The sequence below is a fragment of the Drosophila elegans genome, unplaced genomic scaffold (assembly GCF_018152505.1).
Source record: "Drosophila elegans isolate 14027-0461.03 unplaced genomic scaffold, ASM1815250v1 contig_468, whole genome shotgun sequence".
NCBI classification, from domain to species: domain Eukaryota; kingdom Metazoa; phylum Arthropoda; class Insecta; order Diptera; family Drosophilidae; genus Drosophila; species Drosophila elegans.
Window position 1 is genome coordinate 3,912,477 of NW_024545855.1, and position 27,196 is coordinate 3,939,672.

Genomic DNA, 27,196 nt, shown 5'->3' on the forward strand with positions numbered 1-27,196 from the left:
GCAAAATTGCAAATTGTGTTAAAAATAATAATCCGTGAACATTTTGCACAACTTGCTATGAAAATTACCACAAGAAAATAGGTCTAACATTAAGATAAGGAAAATACTTAATTTTACTTTAATAAAAATATTAAGCTTTTCCATGTTACAAATTTAATTATAATTATTTGATAATGTAGTTCAGGGTTTGTATTTGTGGTAAAACATTATATAAAATAAAAAAATATAAGTGTTGAGCCTTTTCTTTCTAACACAAAATTTGCTTATTTCTATTTAATAAAAGCTAATAATTTAATATTCTACAAGAACCCAAGAATCACAAAGAGCGTAGCATTTTTAAAATCCTCCCACAAAACAGGGAAAGCTCAAACCCTCGCTACATTTTAAGGCTGACCGAGAATTCTCATTTGAAGGGCTTTATTTTGTCTTCATTGCTTAATTAAAAACATAAATATGAAAGGGCATATAAAGTGACCGCCATATGGGCAGCAGCCCCGCCAAAAAGCACACAAAAACACACAGAACGCAGGAATGCCAGCTACTCACTCATAAATTCACGAGCAACGAAGCAATTTAATTAAAATTAATGTATTTGCCACTCTCGTTTTTTTTTTCTTTTTGTGGGGGAAAACCCTTCTGTGTCATTTCATATTTGCGGTTTCGCCTGACTCGATTTTGATGGCTGCTTATTTTTCGCTCGGCCTCTGGAATTCAGGAAAAAGGCCATGGTCAGCATGGAGGGACAGTTTCTGGTGCGACAAATTTACGACGATGAAATAACATATAATCTAATTGGAGCAGCTGTCGAGATACTCAGTAAGTAGTTAGCTGATACTGTTTTGGGGATTTTCTTTGTTATTTAAACATATGTTGGTCGAAGAGGACCAGCTCGTTAATGCCTGTCTTCTTTTATGCTTAAAGATATTCCCGCAGATGACATCCTGGAGCTCTTTGGCAAGACCTTCTTTGAGTTCTGCCAGGACTCGGGCTACGATAAGATCCTGCAAGTGCTGGGAGCCACGCCACGGGATTTCCTTCAGGTATTGCGTATAAATATATATATAAAAAACTCACAGTCAACTTAATTGAAGGCCATTTCACACTCATCTCCCATGCATCTGCGGCACAATTGCATTGGCCAATCGACTTCCAAGTCATTTTTCATGCTGCTCCCTTGGCAGCTTCCCAGTCTTTCAGTCTCATTCATCGAGAGTTCGACATTCGCCATCATTGATAAGCATTAAGTATTTTGCTTGAGCGCACACACATCGCCCACTCAAATCGTAACCCATTTCCCTCGACGCCTTTTGTTGCACTCACATTCGATTTATTTTCAATTTTCCACATTTTTCACCGCAAATGCTCCTCGAATCCTTTGTCATAATGAAAAATGAAATTGAATTTTTTCGTCTGCACCACCGCAACATGAACGAACAACAATGCCACACACAGCGAACAAATACCAACAAAAATATTGGTCATTATTCGATCCGAATTCCTTGGCCAGCATGATGCTACAGAAATATTACAAAAATACCTATTTTTAACATATTTATCGCATCAACTAGTTTGTTTGTTCATTAAGCTGATCTATATATTTATATTTAAGTTTATGAATTTAATAGAACTTACCATAAATATACGCTATGCAGGAGCTTAACATTTTTTTTTTAAAACCGACCTTTCCTTTGAAATTTAACCACGTTATTTTATCCTTGTGTAGGAACAACAAATCTGCCCTTTAGGGCCTTTTTTTCTTTAAAAAAAATTAAAAAGTAGTTTAATTATTCAAAATATCTAAAGATAATTTGCGAATTCTTTTAATAAAAACGTAAATATTGATACGTCTTAGATGTTTGTTTTAGTAAATAATAAAACTCAAGACTTTATTTTTTAAATAATTATGTAAATATTAATATTTTTTAAAAGAAGACTTCTTAATTGTATTACAATTTTGTAGTTTTCATATTGGTAACTTAAATCAGTTATATGTATTTTATTTGCTGCCTTTATTTTCTCTCTGTGCAACAATCAGAATCTGGATGCCCTGCACGACCACCTGGGCACCCTGTATCCCGGAATGCGGGCCCCCTCTTTCCGCTGCACGGAGAAGGATGGCGAACTGCTACTCCATTACTACTCGGAACGGCCGGGCCTCGAGCACATCGTCATCGGCATCGTCAAGGTGAGACATATAAATATATATATACACAGAAAAAAACAAAAAGATTACTTTTCTACTTACAACAATTTTATGCATATTGTTGTTTCATATTATGAACCATTTGATAGTGTAATACAATTTAAAATGGTCAAAAAACTTTTTGGTTTATTAAAGTATTTTAGTGAAAGTTCAATTAGAAATCGTGGATTACCTATTTAAATAAACATTAGTCGAAACTTTTATTTTTTGTAACTAAGCTATAATATTGTTCTTGCGGCAATTTTTTTGATTTTTTGTCATATATTATAGGTTGATTTTAAGTTAACATACGTTCCTCTTGAAAAAATATATTGCCTACTTATTAAATAGTGGATTTTACATGTTTTTGATTTTCTGTGTGTAGTACTTTATTCCCAATTGACGCCTCCGCTATGTCGGCTATATATTATATTTTTCGCTCACAGGCCGTTGCATCCAAGCTGCATGGCGTCGAGGTAGAAATCGACATTGTCAAGCGCAAGGGAGAACCCATCGACGAGGCCGAAAAGGAGCGGGCTATCGCCCGGGAAAATCAGCAGTTGCAGGACGAGGATACAACGACGACGACGACGACGGGATCAGAATCGGCCACGGTTGTTTTGGCCCCATCGACGGATGGCGAGCGAAACAATAATCAGAATGGCAGCAGCAATAATGAAGGAGTGGCCAACAACGGCAACGTAAACAACAACAACGATGGCCAACAGATTGCCAGCGAGACAGGTAACTGAAGTCCAATACAACAGCAAAATAAAGAATAAAAATAGTCGCAACGATTAACATATTGCGGGATTTACAGACCTGCAATGACAATAAATGTAAATTGTATTGACTGGCCCAGGTTTTTATTTATTCATTTATTTGTGCCAGCTACGAGTATAGTATTAAAAAAATCTTTCTGACATTCTCTGATTTTAATACAATTTAATGGCTAGGTTTGGCTTTTTGTACTGACTCTAGATTAAATCAACTATACAAAATCACATTCGAGAGTTTGAGCAGAGCTTCAAGATATAAGACTGCTTTGGTTTATTATCTACACAGAGAAAACAGAGCTGTTAAGATCGGAGTTTTAGGTGAAAAAGAGGGTAACAACATTTTTAAAAGTAGAACCAAATTTTTTAGAAACACTCAGTAAAAATTAACATTAAAATGTTTCGAACCTGTTTTTGCACCTTAAACTTTTTAAAATTACACAAAATTTATAATTTAAATCTATTTTTTTTATTTTCAGAGCCCGTTATAGCGCTAAACACGTGTCCAATCGCCCAGGACAGTTTCGACTGCGATGGCGACAAGGAGCAGAAGTGCTTGCGCCTGCTGAAGAACAAAAGCGACGATATCGAGCGTTATGACCACGTGCAATTCCTGATACGAGAGATCAATGTGGCGGCCAAGTCACAAGTGGATGCCAAAAAAGACGAGGTGCCCGATGACATGGAATTCCTTTGCGAAGGTGAGTGTAATACTTGGGCATTAGCTATTAGGCCTTGCTAATCTGCATTTTTCCTTGTCATATATAGCACCCCTCATATCACCCGCCACATTCTGCAAGGTTTTCCCCTTTCACCTGATGTTCGATCGACAAATGAAAATCGTTCAGGCCGGCAAGGCTGTGTCTCGAGTAATTCCCAGGTGAGTGCTTGCTGCCGGCTTACAGTTAACGTTTACAGTACGCCATTTAATCATTTGTGAAAACAGTATTTCTTTTACTTCTTATAATACAATTACATTTTTTCATACAAAAACCTAAAAAAAAATAAATCAAATTAAATAAATGCCTTAAGCTTTTCGAAGTTATATTCCTTTATCAATGTATATTGATTTCACAATTATAACAACATTATTAACAAAATAAATAAAAGTAGTAATGTTATTTACCAACTTAAAGGTTAAATATTTTTAATTAAAAATCTAATGTCCATTTTCCGCTACTTAAAAATCGAGTTAAAACTTTTGCGCTGTACGGTTTTCTTCCTTCATTCATACATTTTAAAGAAATACAAATTGGCAGCATTTAAATGGCTTAATATATGCGAACCTGTGTTTAAATAATCTTATAAATCCTTGATTTAAGTTTACAAACATTACCTGGTGTCTTAAAAATCTACAAGTTTCTTTCTCTGTTCCTGGCAGAGTCGCCGAGGAGAACTGCTCCCTGATAGAGGTGGTGGAGGCCATCCGGCCGCACCTGCAGCTCAACTTCGAGAATATCCTGTCCCACATAAACACCATCTATGTCCTGCAGACACGTCAGGGGGCCATGAGCAGCCGGCACGAACAGCGTTTTCTGAGACTGAAGGTGAGCATTGGCCAAATGGACTCTTACGCACAGCGGCCTGGCCTGCCACTGAGTGCGGCATAAAAATCAATTTTATTGCAATGGCTCACAGCTCGCACCCTGGAAATAATCTGTTGTTCTTTTGTGTTCCACAGGGACAAATGATGTACATTCCGGAAACGGATCGGATACTGTTTCAATGCTACCCCAGTGTCATGAATCTGGACGATCTGACCAAGTGAGTATGAATTCTTATTAATTTTGCGAGTGGTGATCATAAATCACTCCTGGAATATCTTGAAATATGCTTTTTCATGCTTTCTTCCTTTGTAACAATAATACAATTTCGCCTTAGATTTAATTTTGTCTTGTCTTTGGACTTAACTTAACTTAAAATTTCAATTTACCAAAAAGTTCAAAAGGTTTTGTGCCTAGAAAAATAAATCAGTTTTAAAATTTTTTAAACAAGCTATTCTTTAGGTAAACTTTTCCTTTGTAACTATTGTAAAACTTCATCAAAGATTATATTTTGTTGATTTCTGGTGTCCAACTTACTTCAGATTTCAATTTATCAAAAATCATTATTCGAAATACCCACAAAATAAAATTCTTTGGTTTTCCTTTCTAAATTTTTTGAAGACATTGTAAAACTGATGTTCATGTGTCGTTGGCTGGTTTAATTTTTAGGCTTGCCTATATTAAAGACATTAGCTCTTAAATGTGGGTATTAAGAAATATCCTAAAGGTTTTATACACGCAGTCAAATTAAAACAAATGCTTCTTCAGCCTGCTAAATTTATGGGTGACATTAAAAATGTTTTCCGAGCTCCAGCTCCTTTATGTTCTGTGTTTCACATGGCTCTGCTTCTACTTCCTGCCAGGCGATTTCGAAAGAGTCTTAAGTAAAACAAAATGCGTGTCATTTTTCCATTTAACACCCACGTGCCCCATCTTGAACTCACCGGAACGTGGAATGTGTCCTGTTTTGTTTGCAGGAAGGGACTCTACATCTCGGATGTGCCGCTGCACGACGCAGCCAGGGATTTAGTCCTGCTCTCAGAGAAATTTGAGGCGGAGTACAAGCTAACCAAGAACCTGGAAATGCTTACCGACAAGCTGCAGCAGACCTTTCGCGATCTGGAGAGCGAGAAGCAGAAGACCGACAGGTAAATGACAAATGACAGCACCGACTCCTTAATGGCGCACAATTCTCTCAGGCGCGAAATTGAAATTACTTTTCCATGTTTCTGCATTCTTTCTGGCGTCCCCTCATCCTGTTTTCCTTCTGCAATAGGCTGCTCTATTCGGTGCTGCCAAAGTCGGTGGCCAATGAGTTACGACACCAGCGTCCAGTGCCGCCCAAACGGTAAGAAAAATTCAATTTCCTTATATCTTTTTGGGAAAATATGCACAGAAAGAAAACAACAACTTAGAAGTGTGTACAAAAAAGGAAATGATTTTAAATTTAATTTTGATTTCGATAAAAGTTTTGGATAGTAATTTTAGAGTAAATAAAAATTCAGAAGCTTGAAAAATTAACGGAAACAGCTTTAGCTTTTGTATTGAATTGCTAAATCGATTTCTAAAAAAGATTTAAAAGATCAATTTAATTTTATTTTTCTGGGAAGATTATAGAATATAAAAGAAACAAATTTAGGAATGATTTTAATTTTTAATTGAGTTTTTAATACTATTTTGCCCTTATTCTTATGAAAAAAAAAGCCTAGAGAGAAACTAAAGAAATGGTTTGGTATTGATTAAAATTTTATTTTGATTTATTATAAAAGTTTTGGATGCACAATATGAACAGAAAGAAAATACAAATTGAGAATATGGTTTTATATAATAAAGAAGGCTTACCGATAATTTTAATTTTATTTTGATTGTTGGAGTGATATCCATTAAAGTTTTGCATTCGATTTGTTATATAATTTTGAATAGGCAAGTAAGCACTTTTTATCCTAGGGAATTATAAATACTATCCTGAATTATACATATATGCTACTTTATTATTATTAATATTTATTTCGACTGTAAATGCCACCATATCCATTTGGTGAAAATAAAAACAATTTGCCATATATTTGCCCGTTTATTTATGGGTATATACTTCGTCTACCTTATTCGACAGCTATGACTCCGTGACGCTGATGTTCTCCGGCATCGTGGGCTTTGGTCAGTACTGTGCGGCCAACACGGATCCCGATGGGGCCATGAAAATCGTGAAAATGCTGAATGAACTCTACACGGTCTTCGACGCGCTCACCGACTCTAAGCGAAACCTGAACGTGTACAAGGTGGGTGGGTGGGTCAAAGTTCAAATGCAAGTGCCACGAGCTGGCCATCAGCTCTCGGGAATGGCCACATAATTACACATTTTACCTGGCCACAAAAACGATGCAATTCCGTCCCCGGGTCAGCTCTCAATTTGGCCAATACACACAAGTATAGTAGAGACCTTAAAGGACTCATTGCCATGTCTGTGCTTTCAGGTGGAAACGGTTGGCGATAAGTACATGGCCGTTTCCGGGCTTCCCGACCACTGCGAAGATCATGCCAAGTGCATGGCACGGGTGGCCCTGGATATGATGGACATGGCCAAGAACGTCAAAATGGGCTCCAATCCAGTGGTGAGTGTATCATATTATTATCACTTCTGTAAACTCAGATAATACAATAAGACCAACATTACCTAAGAAGTATTAGAATTACCTACATTTATAAAGGTGAGAAAAATATTATAAGACCAAAATTACATAAAAAGTATTAAAATTACCTAGAATAAATAGCTTAATTTGATATATTTTAGGCATTTTTGATTTTCGTGCGTTTCCTGGGCTTATAATCCTCCATTAATCCTTTTTTGTTTGGGTTTTGACATGTGGTTCAATTTCGGAAAAAGTCAATTTTAAATATTCAAATATTACCAAAACATGATAATTCCATAATCTGAATTTATTTTTTTTTAATTTGATCGAATCTAAGTTGATTGCTGACCCTTATCCGTTAGAAAAAACAGTCTGCAAGAAAAATAAATCTTTGTGTAAGCTTTCTTAATATGACAAAATTTGTCTTAAAATCCTGAAAAACAAACAACAATATTTCTTGAATTTATAAGGCATTTTATGTAGTATGCTATTGCTTTCTGAAGCAAATTTCACCTCTAGGTCTTCTAGTTTAACAAAAGGAAAACTCGCTAAGTTCCCCAGCAATTGTATTTCAATCTGGTTCTCTCGCTTTTTATCACATCTCTCCTTTTTCTGAGCAACAAAAATGCATTACACAACTAACAACTTATGTTCAAGTTGCTCAAGTGCCCACGGAGGGGGGTGAAAAATGTGGGGGTTTTTCTTTCCGTCACTCTAATTGTGCGCATAGAAAGTACTATGGTTGGAAAATTGTCTTGCTCGTATTTTTGTTCGTTCGTGTGAGCATGCAAGTTTGCGAATGCTCGCGCAATTTTTTTTTGCTGAACGCACCATTCGCCGTTTGCCATTTTGAGCAACAGCAACTCAATGGCGCATAAATTTTAATGTCCATCCCCGCAACCCCCTGATCGCCTGATCTCTCTTAACCCTCTACTGCCCCGAATTGAGTGGCAAGTGCATGTAAAATATTAACAACTCGTGACAGCAGGGCAAGTGCGAAAACAGTTCATTTAACAAAGTTTCACTGCGAAACAAGGCGAGGGCGCAGCAAAGTTTTAGATAGGAAACTGCGAAAATAGCTAAAATTAATTCAAAATTGATGACACACAATGTCAAAGGACGCAGCACGGACCATGGTACATAGTACATGGTCTCGGATCCTTGCCAGTGGCCACTTGACCGTCAACTGTCACCAGAGACGTTGAAACTTGGCCGAGGATGATGGTACAAGACCTCCTGCCTGCTGTTACTATCTCTTTTTTTTTTTTTTTTTTTTTGGCTTAAACACTTTTGCTTTGAGTGCTCAGGCTTAAAATACACTGCACACATGCAGGGCCACAGATATACATATGGCAAAGGGGCAAAGAAAGGGGGCGGGACCGGGGCCGGAAGAGGTAGTGGCTGATCCGCAAGATGAAGCGAGGACGAGGACAAGAACGAGTGTGAGGATGAGGATGCGGATGCCCCACTTGATGGCATCCTTCACAATTACAGCATTGTACGTGTGGACAATGCTTGTGGCTTGTCAGTCACTTTTTGCACATGTCTTGGCATCTGTGTATATATTAGGGTAACTCGGTGAGGGAGGTGGGAAAAACAACTGTTAATAAAGCAATAATACAATAAAAAATCTACGTTTAAAACCTAGAACAAGGTGTAATTTTAAAGTTAGTTTTCTTGAAATATATAATAATAATAATCATTTTTCTTTTACTAGTACTTAGTTGGGAATTATAAGTCCACCAAAACATAACATTTACGCAGACTTGGCGAGTGTTATTTAATATATAATAAGTGGTTTGTTTATATATTGCATTAAACGTTAAATGTTGCCTTTGTGTGAGGTATGTTGCATGTTTGCAGGCATATGTATAAAAAATGGATATTGTAAGTGGGATCAACACTTTCGTTTGTAAGGAGTTTTAGTTTGATTACAGTTAAGAAAAAACATTTATATTGTGAAAATAAAAAGTTCCATCTCTTATAACGTTAATATTGAATATAAACATCTATATTATATTATATTATACATAAATATAAGAGAACTTCTAATTTACTGCTCGTCATTTATAAAACTATTTCCCAGGCCACCCTACCGTAGATATATTCCAGTATTTGAGTACTTGTGTCAAAACTACCCACTCAAACGGAGAACTCCGAATGGGACTCGTGTCTCCTGGCCCTATTGTCAGAATTGTTGTTTTTCTGTTGCTCAAATTCCATTACCTTATCGTCTTTTCCTCAGAAGAAACTCTTCTTGTGGTCCTGGCATCATACATCTGTTTCTGCCACCATAAGCTCCTTCAGTTCTCTTTTCTCCAATTCCATCTAGCCTCGCCGTAACTGCAGTCAAGTTTTTGTGGTAGACAGTATTTCATATTTGACTGATTGCTTTTGGTAATTCTGAGGGAAACCCTCCTCCCAGTTTGTGCGGGCAAAAACGGAGAGGAATTCGAGAATCGAGTCAACGTTTGATAGATCGCTCGAAATGCAATTAACAAGCGCCACGGGCTGGGAATAGCAAAAACTGGGACACGACATCGGAGCCTGTTGCATGGCCCTATCCCAGGACTATCCCCCCACAATACCCCACAAAATCCCCCCTCGCCGCCACTGGCGTCATTTTGCGCTTCATTAAATCCTGGTAAAAAGCAGCAGCAGCTAGTCACTTCCCCCCCACACACACCGACCCCTGCGTTCATGAAGCCAATTATACCGATGTTTTTCTTCATGCAAAAAATTTGTTCAGCTCCCCCGCTTTACCGCTTTTCCTGACAGTTTTTCTGAACTCTTTGTTGGCTACTTCCTGTGCTTGCAGTCCATAAATATTGATTCGGCTTTCAGCAAAAACTTTCTGCACTTGCTGTGTATTTTATACACTCAAGGGCGAGGCGAGGAAAATCATTCTCCTAACTGCCATTCATCTTGGCTTGTGTTTAAAATAAACTAGCAATTTTCCAGAACTAGAATGGATTTTATTTTATGACCCGAAGCAGTTTCTGGTCTGATGTTGAGATATTTAATTGGGGGAAATGTTTGGGAATACAAACTGAAAAAGAAACATTACTTTTATGTCTTTGGTGTTTCTAATTCCTTAAGGCTTTAATAAATATTTGTATTAGTTATGAAAAGAATATAAGGCTTTAAAAATTCTTTTACAAAATAGAAAACATCAATAAATACTTGTTTTTACAATGGCATACCAATACTCAAAACTAATAATAAAATTATACAAAAATATTTGGTACTATCCAAACAAAACGCTTTCTGAATGCAAGAAATTTTATCCAGTTTCTTCATTACTTAACCAAAGAAAGTTGAGTGATTGACTTGTGTTCGAGGCTCCCTGCTGAATGAATCATTCATCAGCATTGCACTGCATTGATGTGATTTGATTGAGTTTTGCAAAATTCTTTCTCGGTTCAACTTTGTGCACTTTAGGCTTTTGGAAGTTTGTGTAGTTTTCGCTTATCGCACCCCGCCGTTTTGGCAATTAGTTTTATGTAATGTTTTTCTGGTAATTACAACTTTCGTCCTTCGTTTTTATCTCAGAACTGTTGGCAGTTTACCCATTTGCACATATTCCCTTGGCTCTGCATTTTTCCCAAGCCCCGAACTTTTCTTTTCCCATTTGGATTTCAGCATCGTCACCTACTAACAAGGACCTTTGGTGGGTGTACCATGAGGTTGGGAGTTTGTGATCTTTCTCTTTGCTCGCCGCTCATTTCGTTTTAAATTTAATTAAAGAAAACTTTTTCCTACTGCTTCTGCAAGTTTTTGGAAAGTAATTGTGGCAACTTTCGCTTGGTTTTTCCAGCTATAGTACATTGCGTTGTGGTTGGCAACTTTTCGGGGGTGTTGACGATGGGACTCTAGCCGGCGAAAGTTTATTAGCGCAATGAAGTGCCCTATTTAATATCTTGCGAAGCCTGATAAGTTCTCTTACAAGTTCAGATTATTAATTTAGCCGAGGTCCGATTTATTTTCTAGATAAACCCTCTTACAAATTCTAAGTTTATTAATTCAGTTTGTTTGGTCCTTGTTTTTCCAGCAAATCACCATTGGCATCCACTCCGGCGAAGTGGTGACCGGTGTGATTGGCAACCGAGTGCCACGCTACTGTCTTTTCGGCAATACGGTCAACTTAACCAGCCGAACGGAGACTACAGGCGTTCCCGGTCGCATCAATGTCAGCGAGGAAACGTATCGGTGAGTGCTAGATTTTGGATTTTGGCTTAAGGGCTATCTGGGTTCGCCGGGCAGGAAAATTGGCGAAAAATCGGGATCGATATCCGGCGGACAGGCTGCCACGTAAGCGGCCGCGGCCGCATTCTTGGCCTCCTCCGTATAAGCCCCATCTCCGGTGGCCACGAATGCGGCTAAAGCGGCCTTTTCCGGATCCGTAACAGCTTGTAACAGCTGCACATGGTTTTCACTTTCATCCTCACTTTCTCCCGCACTGCTAATGGTTTCCATTCGGGGCATCACTTCCCCCAGTTTGCATCTGGTTGCTGGTTTTCCTTGATCCCCATTCTGGTCGTCCTCCAAATCCTGGGCCTCGGGTCCTTCCAGTTCCTCAGTGAGATCGATATAGCGTTGCAGGCGTTTTGGCAGCCTCAACGTGTCTATGCCGTTGGGCAGTTGATTATGCTCCCGCAGCACATCGCGAATGCAGCAGCTGAAAATTGCGTTCAAAAGATTAGGTTAAATTGAGTACATATAAAATCTTTAATATAAGGAAAATTCTTTAAAAAAATATATAATAGTTGCAAATTTGCAAAATTCTATAAAAATAATAGGTCAGTTTGCCTACACTCAGAAAACAAAACTCCATGCTTTAAGAATGACGAACTACGGATGAGCCTACATATATACATATATCATTCTTCAATGTTATTGTTTTCATATTACTTAATGAGACTTTGGTGTGCAGCAAGCAGTTAAAGCATTTAAAGCCTTGAGCAATGGTTTTCTAAAGATATGTCAGTAAAACCCAAATCAGAGATAACAATTTTTTATACGAAGTTTTATTAACTATTTGCAAATATAATTTAAGAAAATGGTATTATGGCGGTGAAGAAAAAAAAATTTTTCTTGAAGTTGAAAGTTTGAAAATAGTTCTCTGGCTTCAAGTTTTTCAAAATGCTCAGGAATTTTGGTATATTTTCTCGCCTTAGGCAATGCTCCTGTCATTCTTAGCGGGATATTTTTTAATTTAATTTAAGTTTCACACAATAAGCTCATACGGCAAACAAAAAAATCTTCACAGCGAGCAAAGTTCATATACTTAAAACTTTTCTCGTGAGTGAAAGGCAGAAAAAGCGAAAAAAGAGTGCGAATGCGGGCAGGAACTTTCACTAAAGTTGACTGCAGAACTAGAGGAAGAAGTTAAAGTAGCGGATATTGGTAGCGGATTCTTTTGGGCCCTTCCACTTAGAGGCGCAGTGAAAGCTTTCGGAAAAGTTTGCCAGTATGTGAAGCCGGCTCTAAAGTGGCTTTTTGATAACTTGTCCAAAATTATTCGGGTAAGTAACGACCCTCAAATTGGCGGTTAAAAAAACATAGAGTCCCTAGCAACATGCTAATCGGTTTCAGGGGAGATCCATTCAGGAACTCCGCAGATTATGTTACTGTTAATTTGTCCTGCCAAGTTTCTCTGTTCTGGCAATTTTATGGGTTACGAAAAACTCGACCAATCAATAAAGCAAGCTGACACCGCCCAGGGAAAAAAAGAAGCCACTGAGCAGTCGTAAATAGAGGAACAAAAAGCGTTGCCTACTTGTGGGCGCCGGAAGGCGGGATAACAGGGCGTATGCGCAATGTATTCGCTTATATTGGCAATCGTCACATTTTGGCTCGGAGACTCTGCTTTTTAGGGTCAATGTGTAATGTAATGCATGCATTCAGTGCGGGTGCGAAAAAGATTTGCATAAATTGAAGTCACAAAATGGCTGGCTAGAGAGCCAAAAGGAAGTGTCACAGACCATATAAATCAAAAGCAAAAACCCTCATTTCAAAAACCATCTGAGCTGTACTTGAAGTCTCGACGAGTGGACGCCAACGCAATTGCAAATACAGTGAAAAGTGGCATCTAAAGAAAAATACCGAGCTTACAAAAATAATACATAATAAACAAGAAAGAAAGCAAACTTCGGCAAGCCGAAGTTCATATACCCTTGCAGCTATTGCAAGAATTAAACATTTTTGAAAACATTAAAATTATAATTTACTTGCGTATAAGTTTAAAAACATTGAAGCTATGATGATTTGCAGCTCAATTATTTGATAGTTATTTTATATATTTTTATTGTTCCTATGGGAGCTATATGATATAGTCGTCCGACTTTGATGAAATTTAAACCGTAAATCGAAAATATTTAACCATTACTAAATGTCGAAGAACTAAACAAAAAATTAAAAAACAGAAAAGTTATAAATTTTTTTCATTTATTTTTCCGATTGTTCCTATGGGAGCTATATGCTATAGTCGTCCGATTTTGATGAAATTTTTACCATAATTCTGAAATATTTAACCATTGCTTTATGTCGAAGAACAAAACAAAAAATTAAAAAACAGCAAAGTTATAATTTTTTTCAATTATTTTTCCGATTGTTCCTATGGGAGCTATATGCTATAGTCGTCCGATCCGGCTCGTTCCGACTTATATACTACCTGCAATAGAAAGACAACTTTTGGGAAAGTTTCATGCAGATAGCTTTAAAACTGAGAGACTAGTTTGCATATAAACGGACGGACAGACGGACAGACGGACAGACGGACATGGCTAGATCGACTCGCCTAGTGATGCTGATCAAGAATATATATACTTTATAGGGTCGGAGATGTCTCCTTCACTGCGTTGCAAACTTCTGACTGAAATTATAATACCCTCTGCAAGGGTATAAAAATTCCCAACATTTTTGTTTTTAATTTATGGTTTTAAAATTTCTTAATGTTGATTTTGGAAATAAGACTATGGATTATTATTATTAACTTAATATTCACATAAATCTGTTTAACTTTCGGAAGTCACTGGTACTTTAATTAAAAATTGTATTATGATTATAGTTAAGAAAACCAGCAAATGATGTCTTATAATTCCGAGTAAAACTATAGCTTTTCAGAATATAAATCTCATGTAACTTTCTTGTTCCTCTACCAAAGTTGACCTGTGGAAAATGCAGGTCAAGAGCGCGAGTTTTCACAGCGCAAACATTGGCCAGGGGAAAACAAACTGGCAAAAAAGCTGGAAAACGGGTTCCCAGCTGAAACGAGAGCCAGAGTCAATGGACATTTATGTGACACGTGAGCGGAGGCAAATATATTTATATATTTGTGTGCCCGGGTCAGCGAGTGCTGGGCAAATAAATGAGACATTTGTATATAAGCTGGAACCCCGCATATAGGGCTCCGCATATGAACCTTATCAATGACAGATGTCAACTTATCGAATTAAAAGGGCTCCCACAAGAAACTTCTTGACTAAACACCGATCAAAGTAGCAAAGAATTTCGCATCGATTTAATTCATTAAGTTGGCTGACATTTGACTACATTGTGACCAAGTCAGTGGAGCGAGTGGGAAAGTTTCGAACTCGACTTTGATAGAACGTATGAAAGAAGGGCGAAACTTGCGTTAAGCCACATGACAAAGGCGACAGGACGAGGGAAACTTGTCAACTTAAGGCACAGACAGTCTGTCAGTTTGTCAGCCAGTCAGGTTTTGCTCCTGTCTTATGCTTATTTCATTTTTCGGGCTTATCGCCGAATTGTCTGTGGATTGCCCCGTAGAAAGTTAAGCAAGCGTGGCGGACCTAAGCCAAAGTAATTGAATAAAAAAGTAAAACTTATTATGCTGTCAGACTCCATTCACCCTGCCCCAATCTCTTTTTCCGGCCAAACGACGTGGGCAGCACATTGTTAGTCACAAAGTCAAGTGTTCGGAGAAGTTTCATTCCAGCCCTAACCCCTGAGAATATGGCAAAGCTTAAGGTTGATAATTACCGGCATAAGTGACGAAGACTGGGCACTCCGTAGACCTGCTCCTTGCCAATAATCTTGTCCATCAGCAGGCGGCCATAGCGATCGAAGAACATTTCCCTTCGGGAAGCGTATAAAAGGGGCTGAAACGGACAGGAATAATATTTCTAATTAAAACATGTAAACAAAAACAACCAGTCTGGAAAGAAGTGTATAATATAACAAATTTCGTTTTTGAAGCTCATGACTTTTTTTGGTATACATTTTGTATTGCTTGTGAATTGAATATGAAATTAACAATAACCAGCCAGGAAGGAAATATTTCATTAAGCAACTGTGTCTTAACGTGTAAAAGAAAATCAAGTATAAAACTATCTTATGAAATATAGGATTTTGTTAAAGCAAAAAAAAAGAAGAACTTGCTGCAAATATTACACAATTTTTTTAATTATAGTTCCTGAAGCTAATAACTAATTTCGGTTTACGTTTTATTAACCAAAGTATAATACAACCATTTTTTTTGCTTTCCCTGAGTATATACTTTCTACATTTCCCATTAAATGGCAACTTTGTTCATTACACATTTAATGCACTCACCTTAAAGGGCATCTCAATCATGACAACATTGCGCAGCAGAATCTTGAGGCACATGACCAGTTCGAAGCTGTAATTGCGGCCATCCTCGATGAGTTTGTCAAGCAGCGCGATAATTACGGAGGCGCCACCGTCCGGCGGCTGTGGTGCGGCACCATATCTGCAACGGATTCAAAGCGGAGGCGTGGGCTGTCAGAGGGGCGTGGCTGCGGTTGCAGTGGGTAACTGTTTGCAAATGAGATACAAGCTTCCAGCACGTAGTTGGTTTGCTTGTGGTCAATGCAAAAGGGTCGGAGTTCGGAGGTCGAAGGTCGGTGGGGCGGCAATAAATGCTAGATGTCCCGATAAACACAATGTACAAATGAAATAATGAGCAGACACGACTCGCGGTTGTGTCAGATGCACACAAGTACACAGGCAGAGATACACACATGTGCACTTAGAGAATTGCATATTACAAAATTTAATAAAAGTAATAAAATAATAAACCATAAAATTCAATTTTTAGACCAATTAAATAAATTTAAACAATGTTAATACTTGTTCATCAAAATTAAAACCTTCTTAAGTCAAAAACTTAGTACCCAGAATTTCTTTAACTGCATTCAGACAGAGCTGACTGAATGGCAAATGAAGTGCAAAGTGCGAATGGCAAATGGCGCCGGCAGTGTTGTCACTTTTTAAATTGAAAATGTTTGTCACAAATATCCCTTCGCCCGCATTTGCATTTCTCGTTTTGTAATTGTAATTTATATGTTTCTCTTATTTATTTTGTGTTTAACCCGACGCGCCGTCATATAAATATTATCTTTTTCAAACCAGTGAAACAATTTGGCAGTGAAAAAAGTAAAAGGCGAAAATCGAGTACGTCTCACCGCATTCATTTGCATATTTTATGGCCAATATGAAATGAAAATGCAGCAAAGCGAAATACGAAAGGCAAATTAAAACACACAAAAGCGAAACAATATCGAAAATTTATGGCCGCATCAGCATCAGTAACTCAAAAAAAAACAGAACAGAACAGAAGCCGCACCTGAATCAAAATCAGTTGAGGCGGAAAGGCGATGAAGCAGAAACAGAAATGGAAATCCATAGCAAAAACTGGAAAAGCTCCGGGGAAAAGTGGGGGGGGAAATCGGGGGGTATGGGTCAGTAGGGAATTGGCAAGCCAAACTCAAACATTTGCCATCAATCGAAGCCACTGCAGTTGCAATTTGCTCGGTGCAATCAGCACAGCTGGCGGGAATCTCAATACAAATGCCGAATCGGCAGCTTGCCGCCTCCTCATAATGCGCATTCCTTGCGCATTACGCCCCCTTATGAGGAGAGGAATTCACTGTTGATTTCGCCAGTTTACAAAGGGGCAAAAATGTTTTAAATTTATACATGGCGCGGGGAATTCCCCAAAAAATTATTTGGAATTTCATTTGGTAGCGATATTGAAGGCATTTTTTCGCCGTAGGCCTTGTAAACGCAGTTCAAAATTAAATTGTGACTTTTACAAGGTCAAGTACGGTAAAAAGCATGTAAAAAGAGGTTCTAGAAGAAAAGAAACAGAAACTACTTTAATAAAAAGCCCAACAAATTTTAAAAAAATATGTGTTTTAATATAAATAAAATTGAAAGCAACAAAAAAAAGAAAACTAAGAAAAACATAATAATAACATAACAGAACAATTTACAAGAATTCATGAAACCTATTAATCATGAAAATCTATTAATCAATAATCAATTCCAATATAGTTTTTTAATTTGTCGTTCACATCTTGAAAACAAACTAAAATCTTAAATCTTCCACCGAAAAAATAAAAATGCTTACGCTATATAAAAAGTTTTAATAACTGTCTAGAAAAACGCCATCAAATATGCCACTCAAGCCGAAGAACCATCGGAAATTGAATAATTTTTGTGAAAATCTCGATTTAATGAAATCCCAGCTGCCGCCGACATGAAGCTTTGACGGCTGAGCATCTCAGCCGGGACTTGCTGACAGAAACTTTGTTGTGACTCGCCTTTTTGGCCTGCAATCAATACTCCCATTTTATGCAAAGCGTCCTTTTTGGCGCTGCATCAAAAATTGAAAGCGATGGCAAACACATGGATGGGCGGAAGGGGGCGTGGCCGTTGCAATATCAAGTTAGGAAACAATAAATTGGCGGGACGGCGAGAGTCAAGGACGACGGACGAAGGACCATAGCAAGTGGAAACTGCAGGCGTTTACATATAAAATTATGAATCTCGGCTGAGAACCCGAGTGCATGCTCGTAACTTTTTTACAAGCTGCTTTTTGGACCATGAGACTCGACGGAGACGACCGACCGCCTTGTGATGCAAATTCGCTTTGGCAGCGACTTTCAAATTTAATGATAATTTTCCTTTTATTTTCTCTATCTTCTCCTTGGGTTTTCCTCGCCTTCGTTTTCTTGTGGCTTTGTGAGCACTTGCTTATGCTAAGCGTCTTGTATTTTATGTTGCATACATTGCGGCGCCGCCAAGTGGCGACCGCTTTTGCATATTTCTCGCTAATTGAAGTGGCAGTCGCTTTTCCATCCTCCCCGCAAGTCCTCTTCCTCGAGATACTTACCTCAGCAGTATGAGCAGCAGTTCGGGAGCATTCGCCTGCAGGGCAATGCGAAGGGGCGAGGATTTGCCACACGATTCAATGGGGACGTCAATGAATCTGCAAAAAAATAAGAACCGGATTCAGTAAAGTCAGTTTCAAAGAGCCAGAAAGTTACGTTTAGACCACTCTTTGTGGTTGCTTTAATGGGCGACAAGCATCAAAATAGGCTTCGCACATTAGCAGGACTCACAAGGACTAAGAAAATGAGCCTGGGCGAGTGCCAGTCCTCAATTAAGTTGTTCGCTTGTTGCTCATTTCCCCTTCCATCAGAAAAAAAAATAACAGAGAAAAAAATACGTTTTATAACTAGAACTTTATTTAAAATAAACAGGCATTCGGTTTTTAAATAATCCTTCGCAAGTTTTTTTTATTTAAAAGTAAGAGTCAGTTCATTTAATTAAAAGCCATAATGTTTGTTTTATATTTCAATCTTATATTGCTTAAATATAATAATAAAAATGTAATATTAGTTCTTCTAATTTTCAGCAAATTTCTTTTACTTTGAAATGGCAAATTGCTATTTGCTTGTGAACTTAATCTTCCTGTTTTTGCCATCTTAACATTGCATATACGTAATGTATTGTGTGAGTGTAGGGCGTTTGTCTCCATTCAGGCATTAGCATGTACATTGCACTTAAAGCACATTTGCGACACAGCACACCCACACAAACAGAGGGCTTTTATGTCTACGCATAAAAGTAGGCAAATAAAAGAGCAAAAACCACAATAAACCGGAAGTAACCCACACACGAGCAGGATAAGGGCATTTTGAGCCAACATCCACACACTGACAGCTTGCAAAATTGGCTTGTCAAATTCATTTGCGTTTTATTGGCAGCTATAAAAGCGAGTTTTCTGCTAGAATCAAGACATTCCCCAATCGCAACCTCAATGTCCTTATATAACACCTCAAGTCAACGAATATTTGCCTCCTAAATCAAAGATTAACACTTTAACTACTGAGGGGCTGACAAATCAAATTTTTGTATCTAACGGTCTGCTTAGCGGAGTATTAGCTGGGACTTAATGTCAATGTCATTGCTGTACAGTGTATACTTTTCTTTAAGCCTAGTTAAAGTTTAAAAGCTTTCAATTTGTTAAGCTTTCAAGTTTTAAGCCTTTCGTAAGGATTTAAATTGTTGCCAGTGCCATAAAGTGAGCAGGCTGACTAGCAGTGGAATAATGAATATAGATTTTTTAAGCTGTGCAATGACTGATTGCAATAATGAATAAAATATGATATTTAACTTTCATCTTCAATAATTTAAAACTGTTAGGCATTTTAACGTATATTTAAGCATAGTGTATTTGTACACATATTTTTCTTAAAAAGCTGCTTAACTTATAATAATTTAGGGAATGACAAATCAACTATAGGTATTTTAAAATCTACAAAAGTAAAGTTTAATAAAATCCTGTGCTTTATGCAGATTAATAGATAAATGCATTACAAAATGACGATGATTTCTAATTGCAAAGGTATTCAGCCTTAATTTCATTTTTGTTCAAGAATGTTCACTGTGCTTGGAAAACTTTACCAATATGCTGCTTCAGCACTGATTTATGCAGCTCCAACGGCATTTGTCCGAAACGTTTATTGTCACATTGCTTGTTTTTCACAGCTCCCCTCACTCACACCCACATATGCACACATGCGGGGTCCTCCATCAAACACACACACACACATACTTTTTACCCATTAACGCTTATTCATGACTTTGGCTGCTGTATTGCGAGAGGGCATCATAAATGTCGTCTTAATGTTTGCCAGTCAGTTTTTTTTTTGCCTTCTGTTTGTTTAAGAAGCGCAAACAGTCAACTAGGCAATGGTGTGAGTGTGTATCTGAGGGGGGCGGGATGTATTTGTATCTGGATTAGTGGGCGTGGTGGAATTGAGAATGCTTTTGTGCGCTTATTACACGCATTTTTGACTTTAATCCTCCGGAGTGCTGGCGAACAAAGCCGAAATAACAAAAGGTTTACATCGCTGCCTGTTGGTTTTCAGCTTATCGCATCAGAGACACCCACACACCCATACACACACATATGCATGTACGGAAAAGGCTGAAAATGGGAAAACCCCTCAGCAGGCAAGCTGCAAATGAAAATCTTAATTATACATGACACCAGCAGAAGTGAGAGAAAAGCAACCGCCAGTGATTGAGCGCCATTCTCTATGCGAGTGTATACTCGCCATCTTTCACTCAATTATGGCCAGTACACACACAACATATACACCTAGACAGCGCCACAACAATGGCTGATGTATTAATTTAATTAAAATCCTTTCATTTCTCTGGTTACTCCTCATTTAGCCCACTGTGCTCTTGTACTCCCAGGGGTTATTTATAGTATCTTATTGTCACCAAAAACATTATTACTATGGGGGAAAACTACTGCTGTTAGTAAGTAAATATCTATTTCTAAAGCTCTTAAAAACAGATATTTGCTTTGAGTTGAGTTCGTAAATAACATACATTTTAGTCCCCAAAAACTACAGAAACTTTAAAACGTTCATTTAAATTTAAAGTGATAACCCAATACTATAAAAAATAATAATTTTATTAATACATTTTTTTTAACAAAGAAAATGTTTGAAGCTTCCAAATTATTTTGTAATGCAAGGGAATAAAACGGTTTTTTTTTGCTTTTGTAAAAACAAAGACGACTTAAAAGTCGAGCTACAAAGGTAATAAAAAAATCTGTTCCGGGGAATAGAGAGTTCGGCATGTCACCTCGCCAACTATCCAATTAACCCGGCTTGTGTGAAAATTGCTAGAGGCAGCAAAAGAGCGTGACACATGAAAGCCAAGCGAAGAAAGTAGAGAAAGTAGAAGTGAAAGCAGCGAAAGTCAAAGCGGGCAAGGATGAGGACTCACCTAAGCTGTCGCTCCTGTTCGAAACGCGGAATCCAGACGGGCAATGTGAGCTGCTCGCGTGTGGCATGCTTCAGAAAGTAAACCATGGCCCGGACATTCTCGTGCTGCAACAAAGGTGTTACATGGGGGTCCATCGCAAAATGGAGAAAAGGGGCCATCCAAAGGGGGCTGTCAGTTCTCACCTGATCCTGGAAGTCACTCCGCCAGCCGGCGATGAAGTGCGGAGCATGTGGTCCAAACAGGGCGCCCAGAAAAATCCGCTCATATGTCTTTTCGCACTCATAAATGGCCACTGAAATGAGTCAAAAATATTAAAATATTTTGTTAATCAGTAATTCGTGCTAAAGGATATGTAAGATAATATTATAGGTCATGAAGCAACTTTTTATTGCTTTAATTTCCACGGAGATAAAATGTTGTTAGTTTTTGTAATTTAATAATATAATCATTGAGGTATAACCAATATTACAAAACTAGAGTTCATAATCAACTTTAAGAAGTAAAATTAAAAAAAAAGTATATGTAACATGGAAAATATTTATGTTTAATATAACATCATCTGATTAAAGATAAATTTATCGTCATGTTAAAAAACTAAAATACCAAACAATTACCCTTTTTATACCCTTGCAGAGGGTATTATAATTTCAGTCAGAAGTTTGCAACGCAGTGAAGGAGACATCTCCGACCCTATAAAGTATATATATTCTTGATCAGCATCACTAGGCGAGTCGATCTAGCCATGTCCGTCTGTCCGTCCGTCTGTCCGTCCGTCTGTCCGTCTGTCCGTCTGTCCGTCCGTTTATATGCAAACTAGTCTCTCAGTTTTAAAGCTATCTGCATGAAACTTTCCCAAAAGTTGTCTTTCTATTGCAGGTAGTATATAAGTCGGAACGAGCCGGATCGGACGACTATAGCATATAGCTCCCATAGGAACAATCGGAAAAATAAATGAAAAAAAATTATAAATTTTCTGTTTTTTAATTTTTTGTTTAGTTCTTCGACATTTAGTAATGGTTAAATATTTTCGATTTACGGTTTAAATTTCTTCAAAGTCGGACGACTATATCATATAGCTAATAGCAAATATAGCAAATAGGAACAATCGGAGAAATAAATGAAAAAATATTATAACTTTTCTGTTTTTTAATTTTTTGTTTAGTTCTTCGACATTTAGTAATGGTTAAATATTTCCAATTTACGGTTTAAGTTTCATCAAAGTCGGACGACTATATCATATAGCTCCCAATAAAAATATATAAAATAACTATCAAATAATTGAGCTGCAAATCATCATAGCTTCAATGTTTTTAAACTTATACGCAAGTAAATTATAATTTTAATGTTTTCAAAAATGTTTAATTCTTGCAATAGCTGCAAGGGTATATGAACTTCGGCTTGCCGAAGTTTGCTTTCTTTCTTGTTTTGTTTGTTTAATTACTGCACTTTGTATTGAGGGCTGCAGGAAAAGCGGTTGAATAATGTCATCAAATCGCAGCGGCAGCAGCCATAAAAAAACTAATTATGTGGCTGCACTTGTTGCTGCTTTCCCGGTTTTCAGCACTTACTTTTCGTTTTCTTTGAGTTTTTTGGCACAGTACAGAAATGAAGTCAGCGGAAAACGGAAACTGGCCAAAATGTTTGCAGCCAACAAATGGAAAAGGGTCGAAAAACACAGGCTCAGCCGCAAAGCAGTGAGGACAGAACAAACAAGGAGCAAGTTATATTGCACACGAGTCCAAAGATCCCATAACAGAGGCATGCCATTAATTTCTGGCACTTTTCTCCGCTCGCAAAAGTTTATGCAGCCTTTTAATTAGAGACAGAGCCAGTATATATACGCCCCAAATAACTTGCAACACTTTAAGGCACTTAACAAGTTTTACGATGCAGCAACAACAGAGCAACAAAACAACATTAGCAGCACTTTCTCTTAACGCAATTAGCAGAAACGCGTGATTAAAGTTAAAACTGCCTGCCAGCCTGCTTATAGGGATAAAATTCATTAAAGTATGCAAAGCAAACAGCCACGCCCCAAACGCCCACACACACAGCACAGGAGAGTCGCACCACATACATATGCATATGCATATGCATATAAATTAAATTATTTAGTTGGGCTGAGTTTACTTACGCAGCAGTTGAACGACCACCTCCGAGTCCCGAACTCCCCAATCCCAGCAGGTGCGCAGCCCGATGTAAAGGATGTTGTGATACTTGCCCATGAGGCACACCTGAAGGACATGTAAAAAAAGTGGGGCAAAGGGGTTAAAACCTCAAAGAAGCATTACTTTTTAAATTGCAATATGGCAAGTAGTTACTAAAGTACTTTGTTTAAAAATAGTAATTAAAGTAAGAAGTTTCATTTACCTATGTACGTCTAATGTACAAAAATATATCAAAAATATATTAAAAAGAAAGCCTTCCTTTTTTACAAAAATATACTTTTCCAATTGGCCTATTGAGTTATTTAAAGAGAAAGTTAAAGTTACTTACCGCTAACTACACTTATTGGATTTTTCGCTTATTAACTTGAATTCAACTTTTTGAAAATTTAGATTTAGTTTAGTTTAGTTTAGATTTTTACGAATTATATATTTTTGAAAAGAAAAAACAAAAAAAGCTTAACAAAATGTTCCCTTTTTATACCCTTGCAGAGGGTATTATAATTTCAGTCAGAAGTTTGCAACGCAGTGAAGGAGACATCTCCGACCCTATAAAGTATATATATTCTTGATCAGCATCACTAGGCGAGTCGATCTAGCCATGTCCGTCTGTCCGTCTGTCCGTCCGTCTGTCCGTCCGTCTGTCCGTCTGTCCGTCTGTCCGTCTGTCCGTCCGTTTATATGCAAACTAGTCTTTCAGTTTTAAAGCTATCTGCATGAAACTTTCCCAAAAGTTGTCTTTCTATTGCAGGTAGTATATAAGTCGGAACGAGCCGGATCGGACGACTATAGCATATAGCTCCCATAGGAACAATCGGAAAAATAAATGAAAAAAAATTATAACTTTGCTGTTTTTTAATTTTTTGTTTAGTTCTTCGACATATAGCAATAGTTATATATTTCAGAATTATGGTTTAAATTTCATCAAAATCGGACGACTATAGCATATAGCCCCCATAGGAACAATCGGAAAAATAATTGAAAAAAAATTATAACTTTGCTGTTTTTTAATTTTTTGTTTTGTTCTTCGACATAAAGCAATGGTTAAATATTTCAGAATTATGGTAAAAATTTCATCAAAATCGGACGACTATAGCATATAGCTCCCATAGGAACAATCGGAGAAATAAATGAAAAAAAATTATAACTTTTCTGTTTTTTAATTTTTTGTTTAGTTCTTCGACATTTAGTAATGGTTAAATATTTCCAATTTACGGTTTAAGTTTCATCAAAGTCGGACGACTATATCATATAGCTCCCATAGGAACAATAAAAATATATAAAATAACTATCAAATAATTGAGCTGCAAATCATCATAGCTTCAATGTTTTTAAACTTATACGCAAGTAAATTATAATTTTAATGTTTTCAAAAATGTTTAATTCTTGCAATAGCTGCAAGGGTGTATGAACTTCGGCTTGCCGAAGTTTGCTTTCTTTCTTGTTCTGATATATGTTTTAAATATAAATAAATGAATAATATATTTTAAACATGTTTGCAAAAACGTATTGAAAACCAGAAAATGTAGCCGATATCGCGATGAGCTCACCTTTCCGTTCTGCTCCTTGGCCAAGCGGTGAAACCTCATGGCCGCGGTCACTGCAATGGCCGCGACCTCGTCTGTCTGGGAGTTCTGTCCCCCGCTGCAGCCCTTGATGATGGAACTCAGATGGTCGAGGACATCTCGCCGAGACTGGCGATCCTGCAGGCCGTTTCTGGTAATCTGCTCAAAGGTGTCGTCGAAGAAGCACTCGAAGATGTATTCCATGACCAGATGGCGGCGCAAAGTGCGCCCGTTGCACTGGTAAACTGCCCGTTCCTCTGGATTCCGGCGCCGCAATCGTTCCCTCACCCGTAAACGCAACCGTGTCCGTGACTCAGTTTCCAGCCGGAAACCGTAGAAATGTAGAAATTGTGGTATTGGCAACCAGCAGCGAACCCACACAAATTGACTTTTTAATTGACTTACAAGCCGCTGAAAAACCTGTAGCAACTGTAAAAACATATTGTATAAAACTGCAAAATTTAATTCACTAGAAGTAGGCAAATATATTCGATCGAATATCAAATTTTTCCCTCTAAGAGATTTAAATTCCGTTAAACCATAAAAAAACTACCGAACAGATGAAGCCAAAGAGCCGCAATGCACAAAAAAAGAGAGTGCTTCGAACAATTAAGGGTGAACATGGATTCTCTTTTTTTTTTGTTATTGATTTTTTCCATCTGGCAATGATGTGCTGAGAGAACTTTATAATCAAACATAAACAAACAAATAGTGAGCAAAATGCAAAATTAATTGTTGTTCTCAATTATGTAGAACTTTGCGCAAAGCAATACCACAATTTCTGCCTTTTTAGTATAAATTTTAAACACTTTTTATATAACTTTAGAAAGCACTTTAACTCTCTTCACATGCTGAGCATTCGGCAAACAGGTGTTTGATTACCAGATTTCTATGGGCACTTCAAAAACCAAATGAAGCTCAAGTGCTCCATTGAAATTGATTTGATTAGGTTTAGATAAAATGTGGATTGCTTTGAGTAATTTTCTCTCGTTTTTCCCTACCATTAATTCACCATACGAAACTTACACACAATTTTCCACCCCGCTTCAACGCTGGAAATCTAAACAAATGAAATACAAATTTGAAGAACGCTCAGCTGTTTACCTGCCTCTCTCATTCTCTTTTTGTTTTTCTACTCTCTTTTTGTAAAGAGAGCAATAAAGGTATTTTATATGCGTTTCATAAATATAAAGCCGAATTAAAATACAATTTATGCGCACATGTCACCCACATTTTCTCAGTCGTAAAGCAGTAAAATTAAAACCTTCGACGACATAAAACAACGAAATTGTAAATGTTTAAGCTTCTCTATGGCTATTTACAAAAAAATTATAATTTAATTGTTATTTATTTATAACAAATTTATTAATTTAAGAAAGTAGACATGCTGCAGTTTATTTTGGGTAATAATTTTTTTTTTCAAATTTAAAAAAGGTTTGAAATATACATTCAAATTGGTTCTGATAACCATGAGCTTATTTATAATTATATATATGTGAACATCAAATTTATATTGTTTGCTTTTGCTTGTTTACTTTATACAAAAGGAGTGTGGAGTAAAATATTCAATTAATTAATTAATAATTAATTAAATTATTTATTCAAATTCAATTAAATAAAAAAAAATGTACATCAATAATTTAACTCTTTAAATAATTACAATCAGTTTGTTTTCTATGCTTAAGCCATAACCAACAAATTGTCACTTAACAAACCACTCCAATTAAAATGTAAATTCATCTGTTGCCACGAATTTATTTCAAATTTAAAATAATAATAGGCTCATTGTTTTCATGCTTTTCTATGCCCTTTTCCCAATTACTTTTTGCTTATCCGGCACATATCAATTTACACATAAATTATTCAGGCCCTCATTCCATTATTCGCCATATTTGCACGTTTAATATTTGGGCTGACAATTAAGCGTTGGGTAAATATTTAAGCACTGCCATAAACATTAATTAAGAACGCACACAGAGAGATCTGGAGATGACGGTTGGGATTGGGATAATCATTTCTGGCACAGAGACTTTTCGCCTTAATGGCATATGCAAATAAATTTGAAGGGCATACGGATGTGTCATGTAATTAACTCGAGTCCATTAAACGGGCGATATTTGTGCTGGTTACCCAGCGAAAAACGGCAATGTTTTCACTTGATCAGAGCTCACCTGGACGCTAATTAGGAGGGCAATGCAATTGCGGCCATATGCCGGCCATCCGATGCCGCAAAGGTTGCGAGTAAATTGAATTAA

The 27,196-nt window shown here is 37.3% G+C and overlaps 2 protein-coding genes across 6 annotated transcripts in view; one reads left to right on the forward strand and one right to left on the reverse strand.

The window, feature by feature from the left end:
• LOC108142951 (guanylate cyclase soluble subunit beta-1) overlaps positions 1–27,196 on the forward strand; it is a 54,005-nt gene that overhangs the window by 17,887 nt on the left and 8,922 nt on the right. For 3 of the 4 annotated variants that reach the window (XM_017267089.1, XM_017267088.1, XM_017267090.1), the window contains 13 exons: positions 716–816; positions 922–1,040; positions 2,036–2,185; positions 2,629–2,926; positions 3,438–3,659; positions 3,727–3,838; positions 4,340–4,505; positions 4,640–4,722; positions 5,480–5,650; positions 5,779–5,850; positions 6,616–6,781; positions 6,977–7,114; positions 11,184–11,341. In XM_017267089.1, the coding sequence (XP_017122578.1) occupies positions 716–816; positions 922–1,040; positions 2,036–2,185; positions 2,629–2,926; positions 3,438–3,659; positions 3,727–3,838; positions 4,340–4,505; positions 4,640–4,722; positions 5,480–5,650; positions 5,779–5,850; positions 6,616–6,781; positions 6,977–7,114; positions 11,184–11,341 (1,956 nt within the window). Of the gene's footprint in view, positions 1–715; positions 817–921; positions 1,041–2,035; positions 2,186–2,628; positions 2,927–3,437; positions 3,660–3,726; positions 3,839–4,339; positions 4,506–4,639; positions 4,723–5,479; positions 5,651–5,778; positions 5,851–6,615; positions 6,782–6,976; positions 7,115–11,183; positions 11,342–27,196 lie in introns of those variants that run through there. The other variant, XM_017267091.1, reaches the window with a different exon arrangement.
• On the reverse strand, positions 11,095–25,993 carry LOC108142952. 2 transcript variants are annotated; one of them, XM_017267093.1, is made up of 9 exons: positions 25,968–25,993; positions 24,927–25,370; positions 23,346–23,445; positions 21,394–21,503; positions 21,212–21,315; positions 18,294–18,389; positions 15,710–15,866; positions 15,137–15,255; positions 11,095–11,810 (listed from the first exon to the last, which is right to left on the reverse strand). In XM_017267093.1, exons 2-9 carry the CDS (start codon positions 25,143–25,145, stop codon positions 11,375–11,377), a joined length of 1,341 nt encoding a protein of 446 aa, XP_017122582.1. In that variant the 5' UTR covers positions 25,146–25,370; positions 25,968–25,993; the 3' UTR covers positions 11,095–11,374. The 2 variants fall into 2 exon arrangements, with proteins under 2 accessions (XP_017122582.1, XP_017122581.1); XM_017267092.1 differs by lacking the exon at positions 25,968–25,993 and having other exon boundaries at positions 24,927–25,382.

Bases quoted from the DNA above. Each gene is read 5' to 3' on its own strand.
- LOC108142952 (XM_017267092.1), bottom strand. From the start codon at position 25,382: ATGTTTTTACAGTTGCTACAGGTTTTTCAGCGGCTTGTAAGTCAATTA. The intron at 15,867-18,293 runs GTAAGTATCTCG...AATCCGTTGCAG, and splicing joins CTGCTGCTCATACTGCTGAG to ATATGGTGCCGCACCACAGC. The intron at 15,256-15,709 runs GTGAGTGCATTA...TGTCCGTTTCAG, and splicing joins TGATTGAGATGCCCTTTAAG to CCCCTTTTATACGCTTCCCG.